The sequence below is a fragment of the Platalea leucorodia genome (genome assembly GCF_965183815.1).
Source record: "Platalea leucorodia genome assembly, chromosome: 1".
Lineage (NCBI taxonomy): Eukaryota > Metazoa > Chordata > Aves > Pelecaniformes > Threskiornithidae > Platalea > Platalea leucorodia.
This window is the reverse complement of record NC_138823.1, coordinates 127,839,082-127,859,946: the sequence shown is the minus strand read 5'-3', so window position 1 is coordinate 127,859,946 and position 20,865 is coordinate 127,839,082. Positions and strand designations below refer to the sequence as shown.

Below are 20,865 nucleotides of genomic sequence, written 5' to 3'. Positions count from 1 at the left end.
TGTGTTTTTCTGCTGTAGACATGCCTGTACAACGCTGCAAATATAGAACATCCATTACCACTTGGGACGCGTTCAGTTCATTTATATTTCCTTCAATCATAATTGTTGTTACTTAGAGTGCTCCGGCCAAATAAAGCAATAATTGTTGTTAGTTTAATAAACAAAATAAAACAATCGGTTACGTCTTGCCTTGTGATCTGTTCTTCTGTCAGGTGCAATTTCTATCTAGTAAAGGCTAAACTGTGATTTGAACACAACTGCAGGTGTTAGAAATCAGGGATGAATTTGATCTGATTGAGAGGAGTAACTTGGTACGGATAAAGCTGTCAGAAGAGCAAAGTATTTATACAGAGGAAGAGCAAAGTATAGCATCAAAAAAATTATATGGTAATGGTATGGCACAGGAAATTGGGACTTGAATTTTTATTCTTGTGTTTGTTGTATTTCTAGCTGGCTATCTACCTGTGCTCAAGGTATTACCATTTTTGTACTTTGCAATTTGTTTTATTTTTTACATTGTTTTTTTCCCCAGTAGGTGGCCACACTTACTAATTGAAAGAATCCAGTCAACCCTGATGGAATGGGTTGTGTCAAAGGCAGAAAAATAGGACCTGGCACTGTAAAAAGAATGCCTATTGCAGAAACAAGTAGAGCAGAAGTCCTCAGCCTTCTCTGTTTTGCCCCTCTGCTTTTTTCAGCAGAGATGCAGGTCCCTATGAATCAATTTGAAACCTACTAACAATATACATGCTTCTCTTAGCTATCTTCCCACACATCTCTTGGAAGCAGACCCTAAACCCCCTCAGACCAAAAACCTGCTCTTAGAAATGCTCTGATTTGCTAGCCTCTCGGTGGAAGAGGGAAATGCCTCACTGGCTGCTTTCCACGAGAGATGCATCCAGGTGCCGGAGAAAGCAGGAACACATTTTTAACTGCAGTAGCTGCTTCTATCATAAATTACTATAGCCGGGTGGATACTGTAGAGAAAACTGGCTAGTAAAAAGTTAGAGAAGAATACATCTCTTTCACCTATATAAAAAATACTCTACTATTACGCTGTGCTTGGATGTATGCTCTTAACATGTATAATAAAAAACATCTGTTTATCAGGATTCTGATGTTTTGCTCATCAAATCCTGCAGTCTGGTTGAACATACTGAAACCAGCCAGAGGGTTATGGCAAATAAGCAGTGTGTTAGGGCAGGATTACCTGATTTAAAGGGCAACTCTCACAAATATTCTAAAAGGCAGTCTTTACTGTAAGCTTCAGCAAACTCACAGCTCAGAAAACTTGCGTACTTTCAAACACGTTTCGCTGGAGCTAGTCTGGCATTCTACATCACTGGTGAATGTAAAGCCTTTTTCACTTTGTTTAAGGTACATATTGGCCTTAAAAAAAGCATTTTTGTAAGTGATTAACTTTTACTTAGTAAAGCAAAATGGTGAAATTATTATTCTGAGACCAATCTGCTAACAATGGAAAAGTACATGGAAAAGAAGAATTGAAGAAGAGGAAAAGAAAAAGAACAGTCTGGTTTTATTCCATGCACTTCAGTAATTTTTAAGGTATTGATGTGTCCATACTAGGGAAGGGAAAAAAGTCAAAGACAAAGAAAAACACAAAAGCAGACAGATATGAGATTTGTTGATTTCCCTCAACAAATATAGGCCATCGGCTATAATATTTTACAAGTAATGAGATATTTCTAAAGCAACACTAAGGAGTGGAGAGGATTTTTTAAAAAAAAAAAAGGCTGTGACATGACTGATTATACCTTTCTTTCTGTTCTCAGCATACTTCTAAACTAGCAGCAGCAGCAACAACAGAAGATAAATCTGCATTGGCAAGAGGATTGACAGACAACTAACACTACAGTCATATATTTTATGAATGAACGGCATAATTGAGCCTCAGCTCTAGTATAACACTGGCCATAGGCTTTCCCTAACTTCATTTTTGTTTCAATTAAATACATGTGGTTGAACTAAAGCATATTTTGAGAAGACAGCAACATCAAATCTTGATTCGGTATTTCCAGTGATGGAATATCTAACAGGATTACAAAGGCTTCACAAAATACACCAGTGATACAGGAATCAATTATGTATGTCCAGCAACCTCTAGAGTAAGGTGTGTTATTTAATATTTGCATGTATTAAGTCAGATTGTTTGTATCCACCTGCTAAGCCACCAAGACTTGTTCTGCGTTAGCGACCTGTTAAGTTTTAGCACTCCCCCAATAACGAGCCTATCTCTCAGGCTTTATCAGGCGTTGTTCAATTTTTAAAAAGTTAGGTACGCTCCCCGTTGTAATTCAGATTTTCCCGTATAGTTCCTTCTTTCAACTCATTTGACTAATAGCTTTGGAAACCGGCTCGTTGAAAGCGTTACACCAGGTCCCCTCTGTCCGTGTGACACCCGGCTCCCACCCCTGGCACCTCAGAGGGCGGGCACGGAAGGTGTTGAGGGGTACGGAGAGGGTACCAGCCCCCCCCCCCCGCGTTGCCATGGTAACGGCCGGGGAGCGGGAAGGGGGAGGAGGGGACGAGGAAACCAAGGTGGGGGGGGGAAGGTGGGCAAGCAATGAAGTCACGTGACGGGCGGGCGAACCGGAAGTGCATACCCGCGTGCGGGCCGTGACGTGGCGGCGGCGGAAGTACGTGTGCGTGCGTGTGTGTTTTGGTCGGGGCAGAGGCGGCGGCGGAAGTCGGCGGCGGGCTGGGTGAGGCACGGCTGCGCCCCCGCCCCTCGCTCCCACCCCTCTCCCGCGCCCCGCCGAGGAGCCGCCTCCCCTATTCCCCCTCCTCCACTCACTCTGCCCCGGCTTACCCGCCAGCCCCGAGGGACGGACGGACGGACGGAAACAGACAGACAGACAGACAGACAGACGTCGCTGCGCCGCCGCCCGGCCCCCCCGCCTCCCCCTTCCCCGCGCGCGGCCGCCGCGGCCCGGCCAGGTGAGGAGGCGGCGGGGCTGGCGGGGCGGGGGGGCCCGGTGGCGGGCGGGCGGGGGGGTGGGTGGAGAGAGGGGCGTCTGTTGTTCGGGCTCCTACCGGCAGCCGCCTCCCCGGGCGCCGCCGCCGGGCCCTGCGGGAACATTGGGCCGTGGTGCGGGCTGCCGAGGTGGGCAGCCCGGCCTGCGGGGAGGAGAGGCTGGTCTCTCCCTTCCCGTCTCAAAATGGCGCCCCCGATTTTCCCACTTCCCCTTATTCCTGTGCCTGGAAGGGAGCCGCGGGGGAGGGGAGCTGGTGGTGGCGGCGGCGGCGGGGGTTGGAGGGGCTGGGCCCGGGGCCACGGCGAGAAGGGGAGAGCGGGGAGCCTTCCCTGCGTGCGGGCTGTCCTGCGGTGAGTTACCGCTGCCTGGGGTCAGCTGCAAGGGCAGGGTTGTTCCCTTCGAGTTGCTTGTGAGATGTGGAAGGGGAGGTTGGGTGATGGGTCCCTCGCTTTCCCTTTCACTTGCGGCTGGAGGAGGGACGGTGAGTAAGGTGAGAAGTAAAATACTCCGACAACACGTCGCTATCCAGGGGATCGCGACGGGCCTAGTATGCTGGATGTGCTCTACATAAGACTTAACTGGAAGCTAGCATATGGTGGAGGAACCTATACCCTCTTATGTTTTAGAGGAGAGCTGAATTGTTTAAGAGCTATCAAAACGTTCCAAACAATAGGGCTGTGAAAGGTTATTCTCTCAGCATTTTCAATGATATTTTTTTTCTACCTTATGTTTCTTTCAGACCGTGGAGATGGAAAAGAGAGGTTGAACAGCTAATTAAGCAGCTGAAATTAATCAGCTTCTTTCATATAAGGTTCAGACCAAGTAAAAAGCCTGGTGTCTTTGATTTTTTTTCCAGTTTGGTAGTGACTTTTCAGAGTTGCAGGCAGGTTAGATCACGTGTGTGTACTGTTACTCTGTAATAGGAAATGTCAGGAAAAAGGTAGATGCTGGCTGAAGTGAGGTGGCTAGAGACAATGATAGTACGGTCATCATTACTTACATTTCCTGTATGATAAACCAGTTTATCTGAACACAGTTGGTACTATACATCATTCATATGAGCTTATGAGATAGTTATTATCTTTAATTGGAAGGCTATGGGTTTTTTGCAGTGACTGTGTTAATTTCCTTGTTTAACTTACTGTCTCATTATGTTTCAATATAAACTGGTTTACATGTGACAAGCATTTTGATAGATGTACATATCACTGTCTTGAATGCTGCAGTAAGATGCCACACTAATTCCGACAAACCTGGAAGGGAATAACAAAAAACTTGGTTAGTAGGAGTGCACAATAAATAAGACTTTTCAGATACTGCTTTTTAAAACATTCAACATAGTCCAATATAAACAAATTTGAAGTAGATAATGGTTGCAGCCTCAGCATTGTGTGATCTGTCTCTGTTCATAAAGTGGGAAAAAGTTTATTAGAAATTACTACAATAGTAAGTGTGTTCATAGTAAGAAACACTGTTATTTGCTCTGAAATATAAAAGTGGTGGAATGTTCCAGTTTTAAATTTATCATGAATTTTTGTTGTAGTTTTTGTATTTGATAATGCACTTAATCGCATTCATTGTAGGAACAGTGTTAGCTGTCTTAATCTCTTTAGTAGGCTGGCTTTTGTCACTAGTGTTATTTTGATACTTATGTATTAGCTTTCTTGTAGTTTAAAATAGGCACTGATCTGAACGCTTACATGACTGTGAATGACGCCATTTAATTGCGAGTTTGTAGGTATTGGCTAGGACTGTTGGTATTTTGTACACAAGACTCAAAAATAATAAAATTTGTGTGGTGATCCGTTAAAATACTTATGACTCTCTTCTTTCATAAATAAAACTCATTAACAAAGACTATCTAGCAGCATATAAATTTCTCTTCTAGAGTGGTGAGAATACCCAGCATCTGGTAAATTATTTGGTAGGATTAACTGGAGTACTTTCCTAATAATATGCTCCCAACCTTGTTGTTCTGGCATTTCAGTATGGAGCTGCTGTGCATTTGGGGGATATTCATGAGAAGAGTGAAAACTCCTGCTTACCAGAAGGATCTGTGTATTTGTAGTGCCCAAGACTGCAAAATGGGCCTTGCTTTTTAATATGTGCTAGAGTTCTTGCATTAAACGCCATAAAAGTAAGAAAATCTCCCTCATTTCTATCCATACGAAGCCACCCATCTAAGAAACTTTCATAGTATTTTCCTCAGCAGATTTTTATATAATTCCCTTAGATAACTTCTGTATGTATCAGTTTAAGAACTTGGTTCAAGTCAAAAGTTGTGTACTTGCTTTTGTGTAGATGAATGATAATGTCTTATCGAGGGTTTTCTTTCTTCACATGTCCAAACATATTAATTACAAAGTTTGCTTAGCATACAAAAATGGGAGGTATGTTAGTGGGTCTTCTGGAAATTTTCACCAAAGCTAAGGGTAAAAGATAGGTATGAGCCCTTGAAGTGTTCAGAATTGTCTTGAAAGTGATTTATCAAAAAAGACTTGAATTTGCAGAGTGTGTGTGTGTGTAGGGTACTGAATGTAGTATTCCTCTCATGTGGTGCTTTTTTTACAGTTCTCAAGGCAGGTATTTTACAGATGACTTAAGGAACTGGAGAATGAATGTGACCTGAGGCTTGGAGCGTGCATGGGGTCTGCTGCATTGAAATCTACTTTTAAATCCTTGTGAGGCACTATGTTCAGCACACAAATGTGAAAAGAACAGGCCAAAAACCTTCTGTAATGGCTATGTCAAACTGTCGTACTGCTTCTCTTCAGGTTAAGAAAATATTTTCCTCATTTTTTGTGTTTGTATGCTGGCATGTTGTGAACTTGCTGAACAGTTTCAATACTATCTGAAACTTCAAAAGATGATGATTTCCATAGACGCTTATAGAAGGTGTTAGTGACTTTTTTTAATATATCAAAATCATCTGGTTGTGTTCTGTCACGTTTTCAGTCTTGCACTTTTTTTTTATCCTGAGCTGTTAAAAAGTGAGTGGTATGACTGTAGTAGGTTTTATTATGAAGTTATTAGATATAGTGATGTGGCTATTGAATGAGTGATGTTTGCAGTATGTTTCTGGGACTTGATGGCCTTCCTGTCAGGTAGTGTGATCTCTGTCAGCTTGGCAGCTGGTTATTTTTGTACATGGTATCTGAGTGTCTAGAATGATTTCTGGTGAAGGGGGAGGGGTGTTATAAGGATGTAAACTTTGAAGTTCTCTGATAACTACAGCTTCTGTAGCTTGGGCATCCATAAAAATTGAATTAGGTATTTTTCTTGAAAACCCGTTTCAGCTTTGGGTTCTGAAGGAGTTTTGCAAGGAGTAGTAATTAGTGTTTTGTAAGTGATATAAATCTGAATAACTAAAAGTTGTAAATGGCCAGTTGAAACAAATAGATGTTATGCGAGTTAAATCAGTCTTGCCTGGTTTTCTATCATCTCTCCTTTTGCTCCCAATATGGGAAACAGCAGGCAAAAAAGTAGTCATAGCAAGTAACCAGTGTAGTGGGTTGATTTCCTTGCTGTGTGTCATCTAGAAGTCACTTGCTCCAAAAACTACTAACTGGCATGGTCAGTGGATGTAGTCCTTACATCTTTATTAATGCTGAAGAGTCTAGAAAAACATGGGATGAATTAAGATTAAAGGGTTTAAAATTATTTCATAGTTATCCAAGCACACTAGAATGCTACGACAAACAGATGTATTTCATTTTAAAACAGAAATAACTTAATTGTCTTCATTACTTTTGCAAATGAAAAGATAAACAAATGGTTAACAGTATTATGAGCCACTTATATTTTGGCTATGCCTTGCTTTCTCTCTTGTAGTGTAATTAGGGAGAGATTAACTGTTGTCACTGATCCATTTTTATCCAAATTGCTCCACAACTTCTGAAGCGTATTTCAGCAGCACGTGTAGGGGAGGGGAAGTGTCTTGCCTGAGAACCAACACATCAGCTGTGCATGAATTGTTTTATGCTGTAAGGATGAAAGGTCTGGTATTTTTAAAACAACTGGATCCATTCCTGTATTCTAAAATATTCAACTAAAGTTAAATTAATGAGTAAGAATTTTAGGATGTAATTATCATGGTACTTAATAATGTGGTTGGATGTGCAAGGGCTTTTTTGCTTCATAGAAACATTTTTTCACTGTGGTACACTTTCACGTGTTTGTAAGAACATAGATCTAAAACTTGATAGTTATTAGATCATGGTGTGCAACTAAAATAAAAAAAATATCTGTTGATTTAAGAATATCATAATAGTCAAACAGGACACAAACTCAGGACAGGCAGGGACGAATACAGGATTGGAATATCCTACCTGGAAGAAGCTAAATTATTTTGAGAGGTATGGAAAAAGGAGCAACATGAGCAAATAGGAGTGTCTTTAAGATGTTGAAAATATTTTTTTCTAGGACCTGTATTCAAGTTCTGTTTACAGTGAGAAATAAAACACTAATTTTTCAACTGTTATGTTAGTGAATAAATAATGCTAAGATTTCTTTCTCATTTATTGCATAGAAATTAGTTTGTAAGAGAGTGTCTTAGTGGAGGATGGGGTTCTGCTAGAGTACTAGAAGCACTTTCCAGAAAAGAAGATTCTTCAGGACTTGTGTGTGGAGTTTACAAAAGGGAGAGTTAGGAAGGGGAATGAAGGCTGAGCTAGGTGTGTAGCAAACTGGAGTGCTCAAGTGCCTGATATATGTGCTAACTGGTTTGAAATGGGAAGATGGCTAAAGACTACTGCTTGGTTTAAAATGTAGTTGCTCTACCATAAGGAAGAAAGAGCAAGAAGTAATTTGAAAGTAGTTTGCTTACCTTTTTGCAACATATGTCTTAAAGCCGTTTTCTGCATTAGGAGAATGTGCTCTAAACTAATTTGCTTGCATCCTAGATGCTAGAAAAGCTGTATCTCCACAAAGTGTTCACAATTCAAGTAGATAATCAGCTGGAGTAGGACAAAGTTACAGGCTCGTTTTTGGTTTGGTGTTTTGGGGATTTTTGGTTTTGTTTTCATTTTTTAGCGGAAATAGAGGCAGCTGTTTCTCTCACTGAGAGCTGAGCGACCATCACTTAAGTATATTTCCTGTGGAATTTTGTTTTAGGAACTGGGAAGCATAAGAATATGGAAAATTATTATGCCAGTCTCTAATACAGCAATGCCTACCTGCAAAAAGATTTAATCTACTGTTAAGTGTGTAAAAGCATAAGTTTTAGGCTCAGAAGTGATACCAGCAGAGTCTAAATTTAGTCTTCCCTGACCGTATGAATAAATACTGTGGGTTTTGTTTAAGGAGTTTGAAAGAAGAGTATGTAGACTAAGGAATACACTGTTCATACTTGTGCTTAACAAAGATCTCTGTTGTGAATATTGATCTGCTAGGACGTGTTAGTATTGGAAATAGCAATTTATCATTGTATGATAGTTCTCTAGTAGCTTGCACAAAGTCATCTGGAATTCTTACTGGCCAAGACAATCCATTTTTCTACATATGGAAGGTTTTGTATTTTTGCTTCTCAAAGTGCAATTGTTAACTAGAGAAGGTATTAATGATTTGCGCATCAAGATCTTCTGTACTGTAAGGAAATTACCTTTGATACACGTGATAGAAGTGAATTGATGAAGTATACTTCCAAAGAACTTGATGTGGTGATTGAGTTTTCCCAATTTGCTCAATTTTTTTAGCATCCTTTAGTGGTGCTGACTTCAGAATATTGCTTAGCAGTAGCAAAATTATGGAAAAATTATTGTTTCTTGTCATTTGATATTTTTACCAATAATGTGGAAGTCTGAATCTGTTGTGTTATGCTTCAATCTTGGTATGTTAAGAAATAAGAGACTGAAGTCTTGCAAGAAGAAACATAATTGCATATTAATGTCCTAATTTGAACCTTTAATGGGAAGACTAGGTATTGAAGATAACTGGATCATTTGTCATAGATTTTGTCTATAGTTAACATCTTAACAGTGATGGTAGCTGTACTCTGGACTCTTGACTTCGGTAAATATTAGGACAAGTTATATGTAATCCCTGTTATATTAGTGAATTAGATTTTTCTTACTTGGTTTATAAATCTAATACCATGCACTCTCTTTTCATAAACAGGTTGTTACTGGCAGAAGCACCACTGAGATCTGAATCCTGGAACTTGCTTTCAAGAGCTTGAAACAAAGGACTTCTTTTTAATTTGGGCATGGCTAATCGAGGAGCAACAAGACCCAATGGGCCAAATGCTGGAAATAAAATTTGCCAGTTCAAACTAGTACTTTTAGGAGAGTCTGCAGTTGGCAAATCAAGTCTGGTGCTTCGTTTTGTAAAAGGACAGTTTCATGAGTTTCAAGAAAGTACGATTGGAGGTGAGAAAATTATCCTGTTAATTTGTTTCACGTTGAGTTTGTTGTCCTTGCCCTTGACAAACTCGAATGTAGTGGTACTTCTAGAATGGGTCATTGGCAGCAAGGATCAAATCTGAGCCCCGTGTCTCTTGAGAACTATAACTTTCTAAGCTAAAAGTGGCAGTCAGCAGAAGGCTGTAGCAAACGTCCGGTGGAGAAAGCAAGTGTGTGCTTGAACTGCATAGTGTTGAAAACTGGGCTTGATGTTCCATTTTTTTTGTGGGTGGATGTGTGGCTATTTTAGTTGTGCTGTATGCTTAATGCATGAAATAACTGCTTAATAAGAATTAAGAACTTATGAAACCAGGGTGCTGCATCTTCCAAAAATGTTGTGTTGCCATTTATACATCCTGGCTTTGCTTTTGATTTGGGAGAACTTGCTATATTTCTGGATATACCTTTCTTTGTTAGTAATCACAGAATTTAATGTTCCGTTTTTACATTTTGTGACTTCAAACAAAACAGGTGCTGGCTACTAGAATTAAAAAAAAAAATCTGTTCAACTGTGAACAGATTTTATCCCACCACACCCCCCCCAGCAGATTTCTTCTGTTATATTGTATGTTGAGGTGGTTTGTGCTTTGAGCTGTACTCCTCCTTGAAGAAATTTAAACTTATCCTAAAACTACCTAATGGCATACAGACTTAAACAAAATACAGATTTTATGGATAGATAAATATTCTCTAGTAGTCCCTGTTGCTGCTTGCATGAATCGGTCTGTTTCATTGTAATATTTATGTGAAGCCCTTTCAGTGGTCTGTATGTGTCTTTACATGTGAACAGTTGTTGAAATGTAAAAAAAACTACAAAGCTTACAAGAATACACCCAAGCTGAATTTTATTGCACCATTTTTTTTACCCTATTTCTAGCTGTTCTATGTATTTATTTTGTATATCTGTTAGCATAAATGGAGAACGACTTTTTTTCTTACTTACTAAGTCTTACTAATTTTTTTTAAAGTTTTTTAATTTTTTTAATTTTTTTAAGTTTTTTTTTAAGTTTTTTTTTTTTAAGTTTTTTACTTACTAAGTCTTACTAATGCTCACTTTTGGCTTTCTGAGTTTTATAATGGCTTTAGGATAAGTGTTAGTGTGAAAGGTTTCTGTGTTATCTCATACAGCTGTGGTAATATGGAGAGCATTCTCAAAGATCTTTAGTGAATTAACTTCCCAATATCAATATGGTTTTTAGTTTAAGAAACACTTAAAATTAAGTGAGAGTCATTGTTCAATTTCAGCAATCTCCAATGCATAACTTTTTTGTTTGTTTGTTTTACTGTCTGGGTAGAACTAGGGATAATGCAAACCCTGTTACACTGTTTAAAATCCATACAAAGGTTAAACGAGCTTAAGTTCAAGTTCAAATATATAGAGTTTAGTGTAATCTCTGTATTAACTTGTGCCTCTTCTATATAAGATAGAAACAAGGAAATGCCATATAACACAGCTGAGAGATATTAAATGTAGCAATGTTGGGTTTCAGAAAAAGTTTTCTATAGAGAAAGCTGTCTAACTCTGTAGCTTGTAGTTGCCTAAGGCATAATTTTCTTTGTATACAAAGGGGCCTTTTAACAAAGAGAGGCTTATGTGCATTGTCAATCTGAATAAAAACATCTGAAAGAGAGTGCAGTTAAAGGCAGACATGTTGGATGGTGGTGGTGTGTTTGATAGACTTCGCCACTTCAGATTAGTGTAGCAATGCCTGTTAGTTGCTTAAGACAAAAGTATGGCTGTTAAGGATGATAAGCTTTCAGATAATTAACACAGCTGATTAATTGTCAATTTACTATGGCCTTGCAAGATAGAAGAAAGTTACCTTGTTTGCAGAAATTAACTGGCATTTTACTGTGGTTGAAATGTTCCTTTCAACAAAAACAAGAGGATGTCATAGAATAAAACCCTTGTTTTAATTCTCTTCCTGAGTACATTGCATCATTTATGGAGGGTAGGTACATTCTTCTGTTAAAGAGAATAATGTTTGTAAGAACTTGTTTAACATCTTGTCTCTATGTTGGAGAAATATAATACTGAGCTGGTTCTGAGGAGGAAGCCCTTAGTCTGATGCAGGATGTATGTTTTTTTTCTCTTTATTTTGGTTCTGGGCTGCTCAGGGAGCTATCAAGAGGAGCCTGTTTTACCAGTGCTTGGGTATTTAACATTTAGAGAGATTTATGGTGATTTAACATTTGAACATCAAAGCCTTTACCTTCTCCAACCTGCCTGCTCATCTGTGATGGATGCTAATACCCCTGAAGCAGGAACACCTGACCACTTAATTAGTCAGCTTCTGTATGGTAGTTGCAGTGTCCTTTATAAAGCAAGATTGACTTGCTTTTGGTTTACTGTAATAAGTAGAGTTGAAAGTTGAAGCAGTTTTGGAATGATTCATAGGCTGTAATGTCTTGGAGTATGTGGGGCAGGGTAATATCCCAGGTATGCAAGGGTTACAGGTCAGTGCCTCTTCAGACATTCCATTTAAATCGGCCACAATGTGTAAGTATGCTTAGTGATAAGAGTCCCTAGTTCGGACAAGTAGGGGACTTCCCTTAGAGTTTCATCAAGCAGAAAGTCTTAGTACTTTTTTGTTGTTGCTGTTTGTTTGTGGAAGGAGCAAGGGCAAGCCAGTCTACAGTATTTCACTAAATGTCTGTCATGACTGGAAAAACAACTCCAAGCATTTATGCTGGTTTGCTCAAACTTTCATCTAAATTCTTGGAATTGTTGCATTTCCTGCTGTGTAGGTACTGTAACTGGGTAAACAATGTGACTATAAAGCAGGTGATCAAGATGGCTTGTGAGACCACTGTAATAGTTTTGTGCTTACTTTTAAACTTGAAAAGCTAAGGTAGAACAGATGGCTTAGTTAAAACTCAAAAGTGTTAGAGAACCGAGTAGAAGGAAGTCTTGCTTTTCAGTGTTGTTGGTTTTTTTCCCCAAGAAATTCTTCAAATTCTAGCTTAGTTTTGTAATATGTGTTTCTATATTGTGTGGGTACTCACCTCCATATTTCCTTACTCTGAATGGAAAACCTTTACTAGGAGTAACTGAAGACTTGGAGTAAGTTAGTTACTTTTTTCTGTAATTAGAAGACCATTACTTTTGGTAACACATTCAGCTGTAGTGGCAATGGATGCAAGTTTCCCTGAAACTGCAGGCTGTCAAAATTATGCTGAAATTAATTCTTGAGATCACTTGCAAAGTCAAAAATATGGCTGCTTTAAGAACAAGAACTTCTCAGAAGTGGTTCTTTCTTCCATCCCCGTTAGCTAAGGTGGAGTTGTCAGGAGCTGAAAAATCAAGGCTTTAAGATACTATTTGAGTAATGTAAATATGTAGAACTGTAAATATCTGAACTGTTGGATTATAGCATGATGGGATGCTGTTACTGGTACTCTGTATAATCTGTTGAAGCAGGATGAAATGTATCTAGAAGGCTTAAGAGAAGACTTGTGGTTACTCAGATTCACTACTATTACTACTACAAAAAAAAGAGAGTTCTGTCCAATTTCTTATGCCTTTAATGTGAGGAAAGACTGGTTGTTTAAATAACGGTTCTGTGTTGATCAGAGTTATGGTCTATCAGCTAATGCTTTCTTCAAACCTGCTATATTTTAATAATAGTCTTGAATTGTTTAAGGAAATCATATTTGCATCTCTGTGAACATTATTTTATATGAATGTAGAGATCTAAGCAGACTTCTGGTTTCAGCACCTCTGTCTCTTTTGTAGCTGCTTTTCTAACCCAGACTGTATGTCTCGATGATACAACGGTAAAATTTGAAATTTGGGATACAGCTGGGCAAGAGCGGTACCACAGTTTAGCACCCATGTACTACAGAGGAGCGCAAGCAGCTATAGTGGTATACGACATTACAAATGAGGTAAGTACTATATTAGGGAGACACAAGGGGAATTCGGAAGTTAGCAGTCTTGCATCAATTTTTACTTACTTTTTCTCACTGACTTGTGTGAAACAACTCATCATTTCATAGAACCATAGAATGGTTTGGGTTGGAAGGGACCTTTAAAGGTCATCTAGTCCAAACCCCCCTGCCATGAGCAGGGCCATCTTTCACTAGATCAGGTTGCTCATTTCATATTGGACTATGTAATGTTAAATTGTGTCTATAAACTTTTATTGCCAAAAGACCGTTTCTAGGGGGTTTTTTTATTATATTTTAAAAAAAAGAGAGAGAAAGAAAGCAAATGCTGTTGTAGAAGTGTTTCAAACCCACCTTTAAATCAGTTCACCAGAATTGAGCTGTTACTCTCACCACATTGCTGGTGGCAGTTTATTTCTGATAGTGAAAGACATTCTTTTAATATTGTATTATTGCAAGTTACAGGTAAGGATTGGGAAGGTAGCACAAGCCATTGAGACCAAAACCTAAGGTTATTTAATTTCTTTTTATTTGAACTTAGATCAGATAAGCTTCACTTGTTTTTGGTAAAATGAGACTTCCAGAAACCCTATACCATAATGAACAGTGCTCAGTAATGAGAAAGTGTTTTGAGACCCTTTCAATATGGCTGGTCATAAACTTGATTCTTCTAGAGGAGAAATTAAAATTCCCGTTTTCTCTCTTAACCACTTCTTTCCTTACTCTGTTTACATAAAGATCTTCCTATCTTTACTTACTTTTTCAGCATTATCCCAACTAAGCACATTTGAGAACTAAGGTAGGAATGTTTCATTTTAAAAGCTCAGTTGGCAAGTTGGAGTGTGCCTTTGGACAAAGGTAGCAGCCTTGCGTTGGCCTTTTGCTTGAAGTATAGATAACAGAGATTGGGATAATAGGTGAGTACAAAGAGGTGATAAAACTCAGTTGCATCATTTTGCAATCATTAACAGGAGTCCTTTGCCAGAGCGAAAAATTGGGTCAAAGAACTTCAGCGACAAGCAAGTCCTAACATTGTAATAGCTTTAGCAGGAAACAAAGCTGATCTAGCTAACAAGAGAGCTGTGGATTTCCAGGTATGTATGTAACTTCTGTTTATAGAAATAGTGTTTTGTTGGAATAGAAAGTAAATAAACCTACAAGGAGCTTATATGCATATAGCATAGCCAGTTGTTATAGAGGTCATGCTGTTAAATATAAATGTCAACCGAGACTAATTAAATTATACATGCTACTGAAAAGTCTATTTCTCTACAAGTGATATGTAGCAATAGACTTTTTTGAATAATTAAGTTTGACTTTGAGGAATAGCTAATTTATTTGCTTATCTTTAAGGCTAAATGAATTTCTGTTCTTTGATGCGACCTCTTCCTGTGTTCTACCTGAAATTACCAGTAACTAGAGGTTCAGTGGATGAGACAGCAGTAACTCTCAGTGCAAACAATTCTCTCTGACTAGTCAGCAGGAGAATTTTGATTATTATGTGATACAAAGCTGACTGATGTGCTTAACTTGCTTAGACTATACTGTTGAAGCAGTGTTCAAGTTTTAATTGTGCTTTTCATGGCATTCTTTTTGGTTTAGTGGATATATCTGTGCTCTCACTGCCATATTTTATCTTCCAGAAAGTTTAACCAAGTCATCAGAAAATAGCTTCCAAAGCAAACAAAGCTTACTGCAGGTGGTTCTGGTCCATTCATGATTGATTGAATTTGAATTAAGATCATATTTATTAGTCATTAATTCTCTTACAGTTTTAATCTGTATTTTTCTAATTTTTATACTTCCACCTCAATTGTAACATAAAGCTGTGTGACAGAAGACCTTTGTGTTTTGTGAAAAATTGTGGTATTTCACAAAAATTTCATACATGTGTGCTGTCAAATTTAATCACATGTAATTACCAAAGTAGAACTACCTTTTACTATTTTTTGTACAATTACAATCTTATTATTTTTCAAATGTTTGATTTTTTTGTTAATGTGGATTTATGGGCTTCTTGCAATCTTGACAATTCTTTCTCATTGCAAAGCACATTTTAGATTTCTAGGTATTTGTTAATGTGTTATTTCAGATATAGTTACCTAGATCTTAGCAGATGTCACTTGAATATAGAATGCTGTAGATTTATTTTTTTCATCATTGATATTCTATAGTTTGGCTTTTTGCAGATTTCCTACTGAATGCAAAGGCAGTTACATAATCAATATGAAGCTGGGGATTCTTGGCTGAATGGGCTAACAGGAAGTGACAAAAATAGGAAACTTTTTAGAAACAGTATATTTCAGATTAAAATTCAGACTGAAAAGGGAGATAATGTGGCAAGATATTTAATACTGCCTATTTGTTTTATAATTGTGAATTTCTGTCAGGATAATGAAACTCTTCCGATCCATCTGCCTCAATGGTTGAAAGATTCAAAATACTTCATACACTGCCTTCTTTGCAGGGTAATAATACACTTTCTGACCTTTGATGGCACTTCCTGGAGCTTACTCAATCTTGCTATCACAGCTAGTGTTCTGGATCAGGCTTGTCTTTTTAATAAATATTTTTATTTATTATTTAGTTTTGCCTGCGATTTTTCCATCTGGATATTTTTAAGATGAGTTTTTAAGGTTGCATTTCTAAATGTTTAACTGCTTGATGGAATTGTAACTTCTTCATAGCTGATGAATAGCACATTGTCGCATGAGTGTTTCAACAAACTCTTTCTTTCAAAATGGTATAGAAATTGTTCCTTAGTAGCAATAAAAGTACAACATGTAATGATTGTGTGATTTTTTTTTTTTTTAAATCAAATACTGTGTTCTTATTTTAACTTTCAGGAAGCACAGGCTTATGCAGATGACAACAGCTTATTGTTCATGGAGACGTCTGCCAAAACATCTATGAACGTAAATGAAATATTCATGGCAATTGGTGAGTTTATGAACAAACTGAGAATTTAAGGGAATTGTTTTCATGAGATACATACCATCACAATCTTCCTAACCCAAGATCTTTGTTTTTCACCTAAATTATTTCTGGCACTGAAGTTTCCTTTGGCCCTTTCAGATCCTTTTTGATGTTCAGAAGTCAGATAAACTTACTTGAAGCACAATTGCACAGGTCTTCTGTCAAGCACCAAAACGCTTGTATTAACTTGGAATAGCTAAACTAGGTTACTTCTGAATTCTGTCAGCAAGTTCCGTGATTCCATGATGAAAACTTGTGCTGCTTCAAGTTCAAGCAAAATTAAGCTTTAGTTGTTATATAAAAAAAAAAACCTTTCCCATGCTATAGGTAACCATAAAAAGCTTTACACAGGTTTTCTTAATTGTAAGATGTACTTGGCATTTGTTAATCAAATTAGCGTAAGAATGTAAGTGAAGGTGTATAAATGTATGTCTTTTGATGGTATGTTGTTTGCAGTAGATTCCACACTGCCTTGGCTAGGTGCAGAACCTGGAATAATGTACCTTTTATGAGACAGCGGTAATTGAAGCTGGAAACACTTCAAAATTGGAGAATGATAATGGACTTGCTTAAAAAAAAGTATTCATTTTAGTCTAAACAAAATATTTGCTAAATACTCTTTTGTGTTAAAATTTGGTTTGAATTCCGAATGCAACTATCTGAAATCCAAAAGTTGTGCCAAAGATGACAATGTGTGCTTAAATTCAATGTCCAAGTATAAGTAAAGGACACTTCATGTGAAAAGTAAATTTACTAATGTATTTTTAGCCCTGACGTGGTCTTAGGCATTTCTGTAAAGATGCTAACATGTAATAGTAAGTATAAATTACTAAGGAATTTTGTGAATTCCATTGATAGACACAAAATTGTATTTCATCGTTAATAAAATTTTGGAGGAGAAAGAAAGCATCCATTTTTAGGTTGGTCACCAACCTGTTTAGTAATTGCCTTAATCACAGTAGTGGCTCTGGTACTGGGGAATAGTAATGTATAGTGTCAAATAACCTTATTAAATCTGTTTTGTATTTTGTACTACAGTGACCTTTCTATCCCACTTCTCTTTGTGAAAAACAGCATTGCTATCAAAATTAAACGTTTCTAAAGAGCTCTTGTCTTCTGCTTTCCAAGTCAGTAAAGCAGAAGACAATTTGTGATGTGGTTCAAACTTCCAGCAGATGCAAATTAAATTATCACTATAGCAACACTTTATAACAAGTACTTGCTTTATATTAACTATAAATACTTGGGAGGAAAAAAACCCATACAACTGTATGAGTGGAAAGTGTATTTTTCTTAAAAATACTCAAGATAGGCCTGCATTTAATGATAAAGAAATGCTCAATTACACTGTTCTGGTGAAATTTTAAAATTAATTTGTTTAAAGGTATAGTTTGCATCTTGTTTAAAAAAAATTAATCCCCAAAATCTGGGGGTTTTTTTTGTAATTTGTTGTATCAACAATAATTCTTACCTCTCCATATTTTAATGAAGTATACAAAATAAATTTGAGAAAACAATGCCCAGTTAGTACCTGGGTGTTTGGTCTGCAAGGTTTGTTGTCCCTGTGAGTATTCTTTCACATCGATGGGTGAAATTCAGCTTTGTCAGTGCATGAGAATAAGATCTCAGCAGCAATGGGTCCTGAAAGGAAATCTTGACGAGGTTATAAGTATTGCATGGAACTTGGAATGGCCTTTTGCACAACATGGGTGCGGTTCTCAGGACCCTGTGTGAATATGATCTTCAAAAATGGGAGAAAATGAAAAATGAGAACGTGGAGATAATTGAGGGGTGCAAGCTACAGCTGCTTGTAAATTGACTGCTTTAGAGTTCATTCAGAACTTACAGTACAAAAAAAATCATGTTAATGTATAGTTCTAGAATATATCTAGAATCCAAAACAACAGTGCTCCGAAGGCATTTTTCTGCTGGTGCTTTGTCCCTTTGTACTGTCTCAGCAGCTTAGTACCATGTGAACTCTTGGGTTCTGCCACGGAATTGTAGAACAGCCCAAGCTGGAAGGGACCCCAAAAGATCATCTGGGCCACCCTTTTGTGGGAAAGGGAGCCTAGATGAGATTACCTAGCACCCTGAGATTATCTAGCACCACAACACATCTTGTTGATGTGTACTCTGCTGATTTTCTGGCTGTGATACTTGCATTTCATTCCTTTTAGGAAACGTTGTTCTTTAAGAAGATGGCCAAAGTAATTACTTTGGACTCAAAGCATGCAGCCAAACAGTAGAACAGGGATGGTTGTTGGGTCCTGGTAACATGGGCAAGACAGCCTCATGGAAGTCCTTTTATGTAGAACTTAGCAATTTTCTGATGGAGAGAAAGCTAGGAGGAGCTACTGCTCAGAAGGGTAACATTTGTCACCCTTATTTTCCATGTCAGGACTGCAGAGGTACCCTGGAGCTACAAGGACAACAAAGAAATTATCACAGTCAATTGACTCATAAGAGCTGGAGAGAAGAGAACTTGAAAGAAAGAGGAGAGACTTGATCTAGTGCTGAGGGCCATTTTATATGTTGTATGCAAATACTTACTCTGGCTAGATAGCTGGGCAGTAGTTTGACCCATTTCTGTCCATGTTCTGTGCCTTTTCAATCTTTCTGTATCTTTTAGGACTAACATCCTAATCTTAAAGCCTGTTCTGTGTAGGTGGCTTCCCACAAGAGCTGTCATTTACGGGCATAGCATACCTGGCAGATACATTTTACTGCTCAAGTTACTAATGCGTTTCACTCTTGAAAATCATAGATAAGGTGGTTAATCATTAAGAAGTTAAGTGTCTTAACTTCTTTTATTACCAATGCACTGAATCAAATCAGATTTTATAGTGATTATATTGATATGCTTATAGAGTAATAGCGTCGGCTGCTTGTGTATTCAGGTGATTTAATCTTGGTACAATCTCAGTTTTAACTCTTATTTCTTGTTGATTTTATAGCAAAAAAATTGCCCAAGAATGAACCACAGAATGCAGGAGCCAACTCTGCCAGAGGAAGAGGAGTAGACCTTACTGAACCCACGCAACCACCCAAGAGTCAATGTTGTAGTAACTAAAACGTCAATTGCTTTAAACTGTTCTGAATATTCTTCTGCTTCCTAACTGTTAATAACCATGGGATTGGAGTGCTTAACCTGGCCCAGTACAGCTTCCAAACAGCGAAGAGACTTACGATAATAGTCAAGTTCATGATACAGAGGTGTCTTTTTTTCTTTTTTTTTTGACCTAAAGTTTTAACATGCATGTATCCACCACTGGCTGTAATGTTTCAGCAATAGAGGAGAGATGGAAGCGGAATAAACTTCCTTCAGTTGAAAGGTTTTAAAAATCACTTACCATTAGGGGTGTAGAAGAACTACTTTCTGTGGACCTAATTGGCCAGTTCCTGTAGCCTCAATACTGATTACTGTTATAATAAATAGAATTGGGACTTTTCATAATTCTCAATTGCGCTTTAAAACCTTTCTAGAAACAGAGTGTAAAAGTTACTTAAACTTATTCACAGTATTGATGCAACCAGTTGTTTCTGCAGGTATCTACTGTTTAGCTATACATTCCATAGTTTAATAATTTAATTACAAATAATACTTGCATTAAGAATTTTAAGAACCCTATGCTTGGAGGAAAGTGGAGTTTTAGTTGGTACACTGTATGTAAATTATATCAACCCAGTTAGTTATCTAAAGGAATTAGTGATATCAAGTTTAACTTCATTTCTAATCTGTTCAGAGGGTACAGACCAGTAAATTCAACTTTATGGCTTAGGATTTCTTTTTTCCTCTACAAACTGTAAGAGCTCTTCAAGTAAAACCACAACAAACTCAGTGTCTGTGACTTCTTTCTTGTTTTTGATCATTGCTGGCCATTACAGTTTGTTTTTCCCCTATGGAAAAAAAATAGTGCACTAATGATTATGTACACCCAACTTAATTTTAAATTTGGATATTAATGTACTGTAAATAGGTACTCTGCATTGTAGTCTACATTTGTTTAATACTTTCTGTAATATTTAAGAGTTGCTTAGAGGTATACAGAATGTACAGTTACTTAAAGCTAACTTTTTTCCTCTCTAATCAAAGGGGGTTCTAAGTTCTTCCTTTATGGCTAGAACAGTAATAAATGATGCTCCTGTATCTGTAACATAAGTACTGCTGTCTGTCAGTAATGAACTTTGCAACTTTGTTTTCCAAAGTACATTTTATTTTGATCTGTCCAGTATATTGCACTAATTCTTTTAGTTATTTTCATTATATGAAATCTACCAAGTGTGTCAGAAGAGATGAATTAGCCTATTTAAATGTTGAACTGATAGCAGAAACTTACTTGTGCAGATTTTAAATTTGCAGTAATCTGGGTTTAGCAAGGAAAATGACAGTTCGCCAGTGTTTAGTTTTATATTGAGGTGCTCAGGTTTGAATAAAGTGGTTTAAAAAAAATTTTTTTTTGATTACTGTTTCTTATTGACAGTTTCAGAAGGTTTTATTGCATTTGCACAGTTTCAGGCAAGGTGTCTGATTTACTATACGTATCAGCATTTAAGATGATTACAAGTAAATTCATGACACAGCTAATTATAAGCTTGTGCTGTATGTA

The 20,865-nt window shown here is 37.6% G+C and overlaps 1 protein-coding gene across 3 annotated transcripts; it reads left to right on the top strand.

Moving 5' to 3' along the window:
• Window positions 1–2,694: 2,694 nt before the first annotated feature.
• On the top strand, window positions 2,695–20,820 carry RAB5A (RAB5A, member RAS oncogene family). 3 transcript variants are annotated; one of them, XM_082304777.1, is made up of 7 exons: window positions 2,695–2,958; window positions 9,111–9,361; window positions 13,131–13,282; window positions 14,254–14,376; window positions 15,673–15,750; window positions 16,129–16,222; window positions 19,213–20,820. In XM_082304777.1, the coding sequence occupies exons 2-7, from the start codon at window positions 9,199–9,201 to the stop codon at window positions 19,326–19,328; spliced, it is 726 nt and encodes a 241-aa protein (XP_082160903.1). In that variant the 5' UTR covers window positions 2,695–2,958; window positions 9,111–9,198; the 3' UTR covers window positions 19,329–20,820. The 3 variants fall into 3 exon arrangements, with proteins under 3 accessions (XP_082160903.1, XP_082160905.1, XP_082160904.1); XM_082304778.1 differs by lacking the exon at window positions 2,695–2,958 and adding an exon at window positions 5,565–5,770; XM_082304779.1 differs by lacking the exon at window positions 15,673–15,750 and having other exon boundaries at window positions 2,715–2,958.
• Window positions 20,821–20,865: the final 45 nt, after the last annotated feature.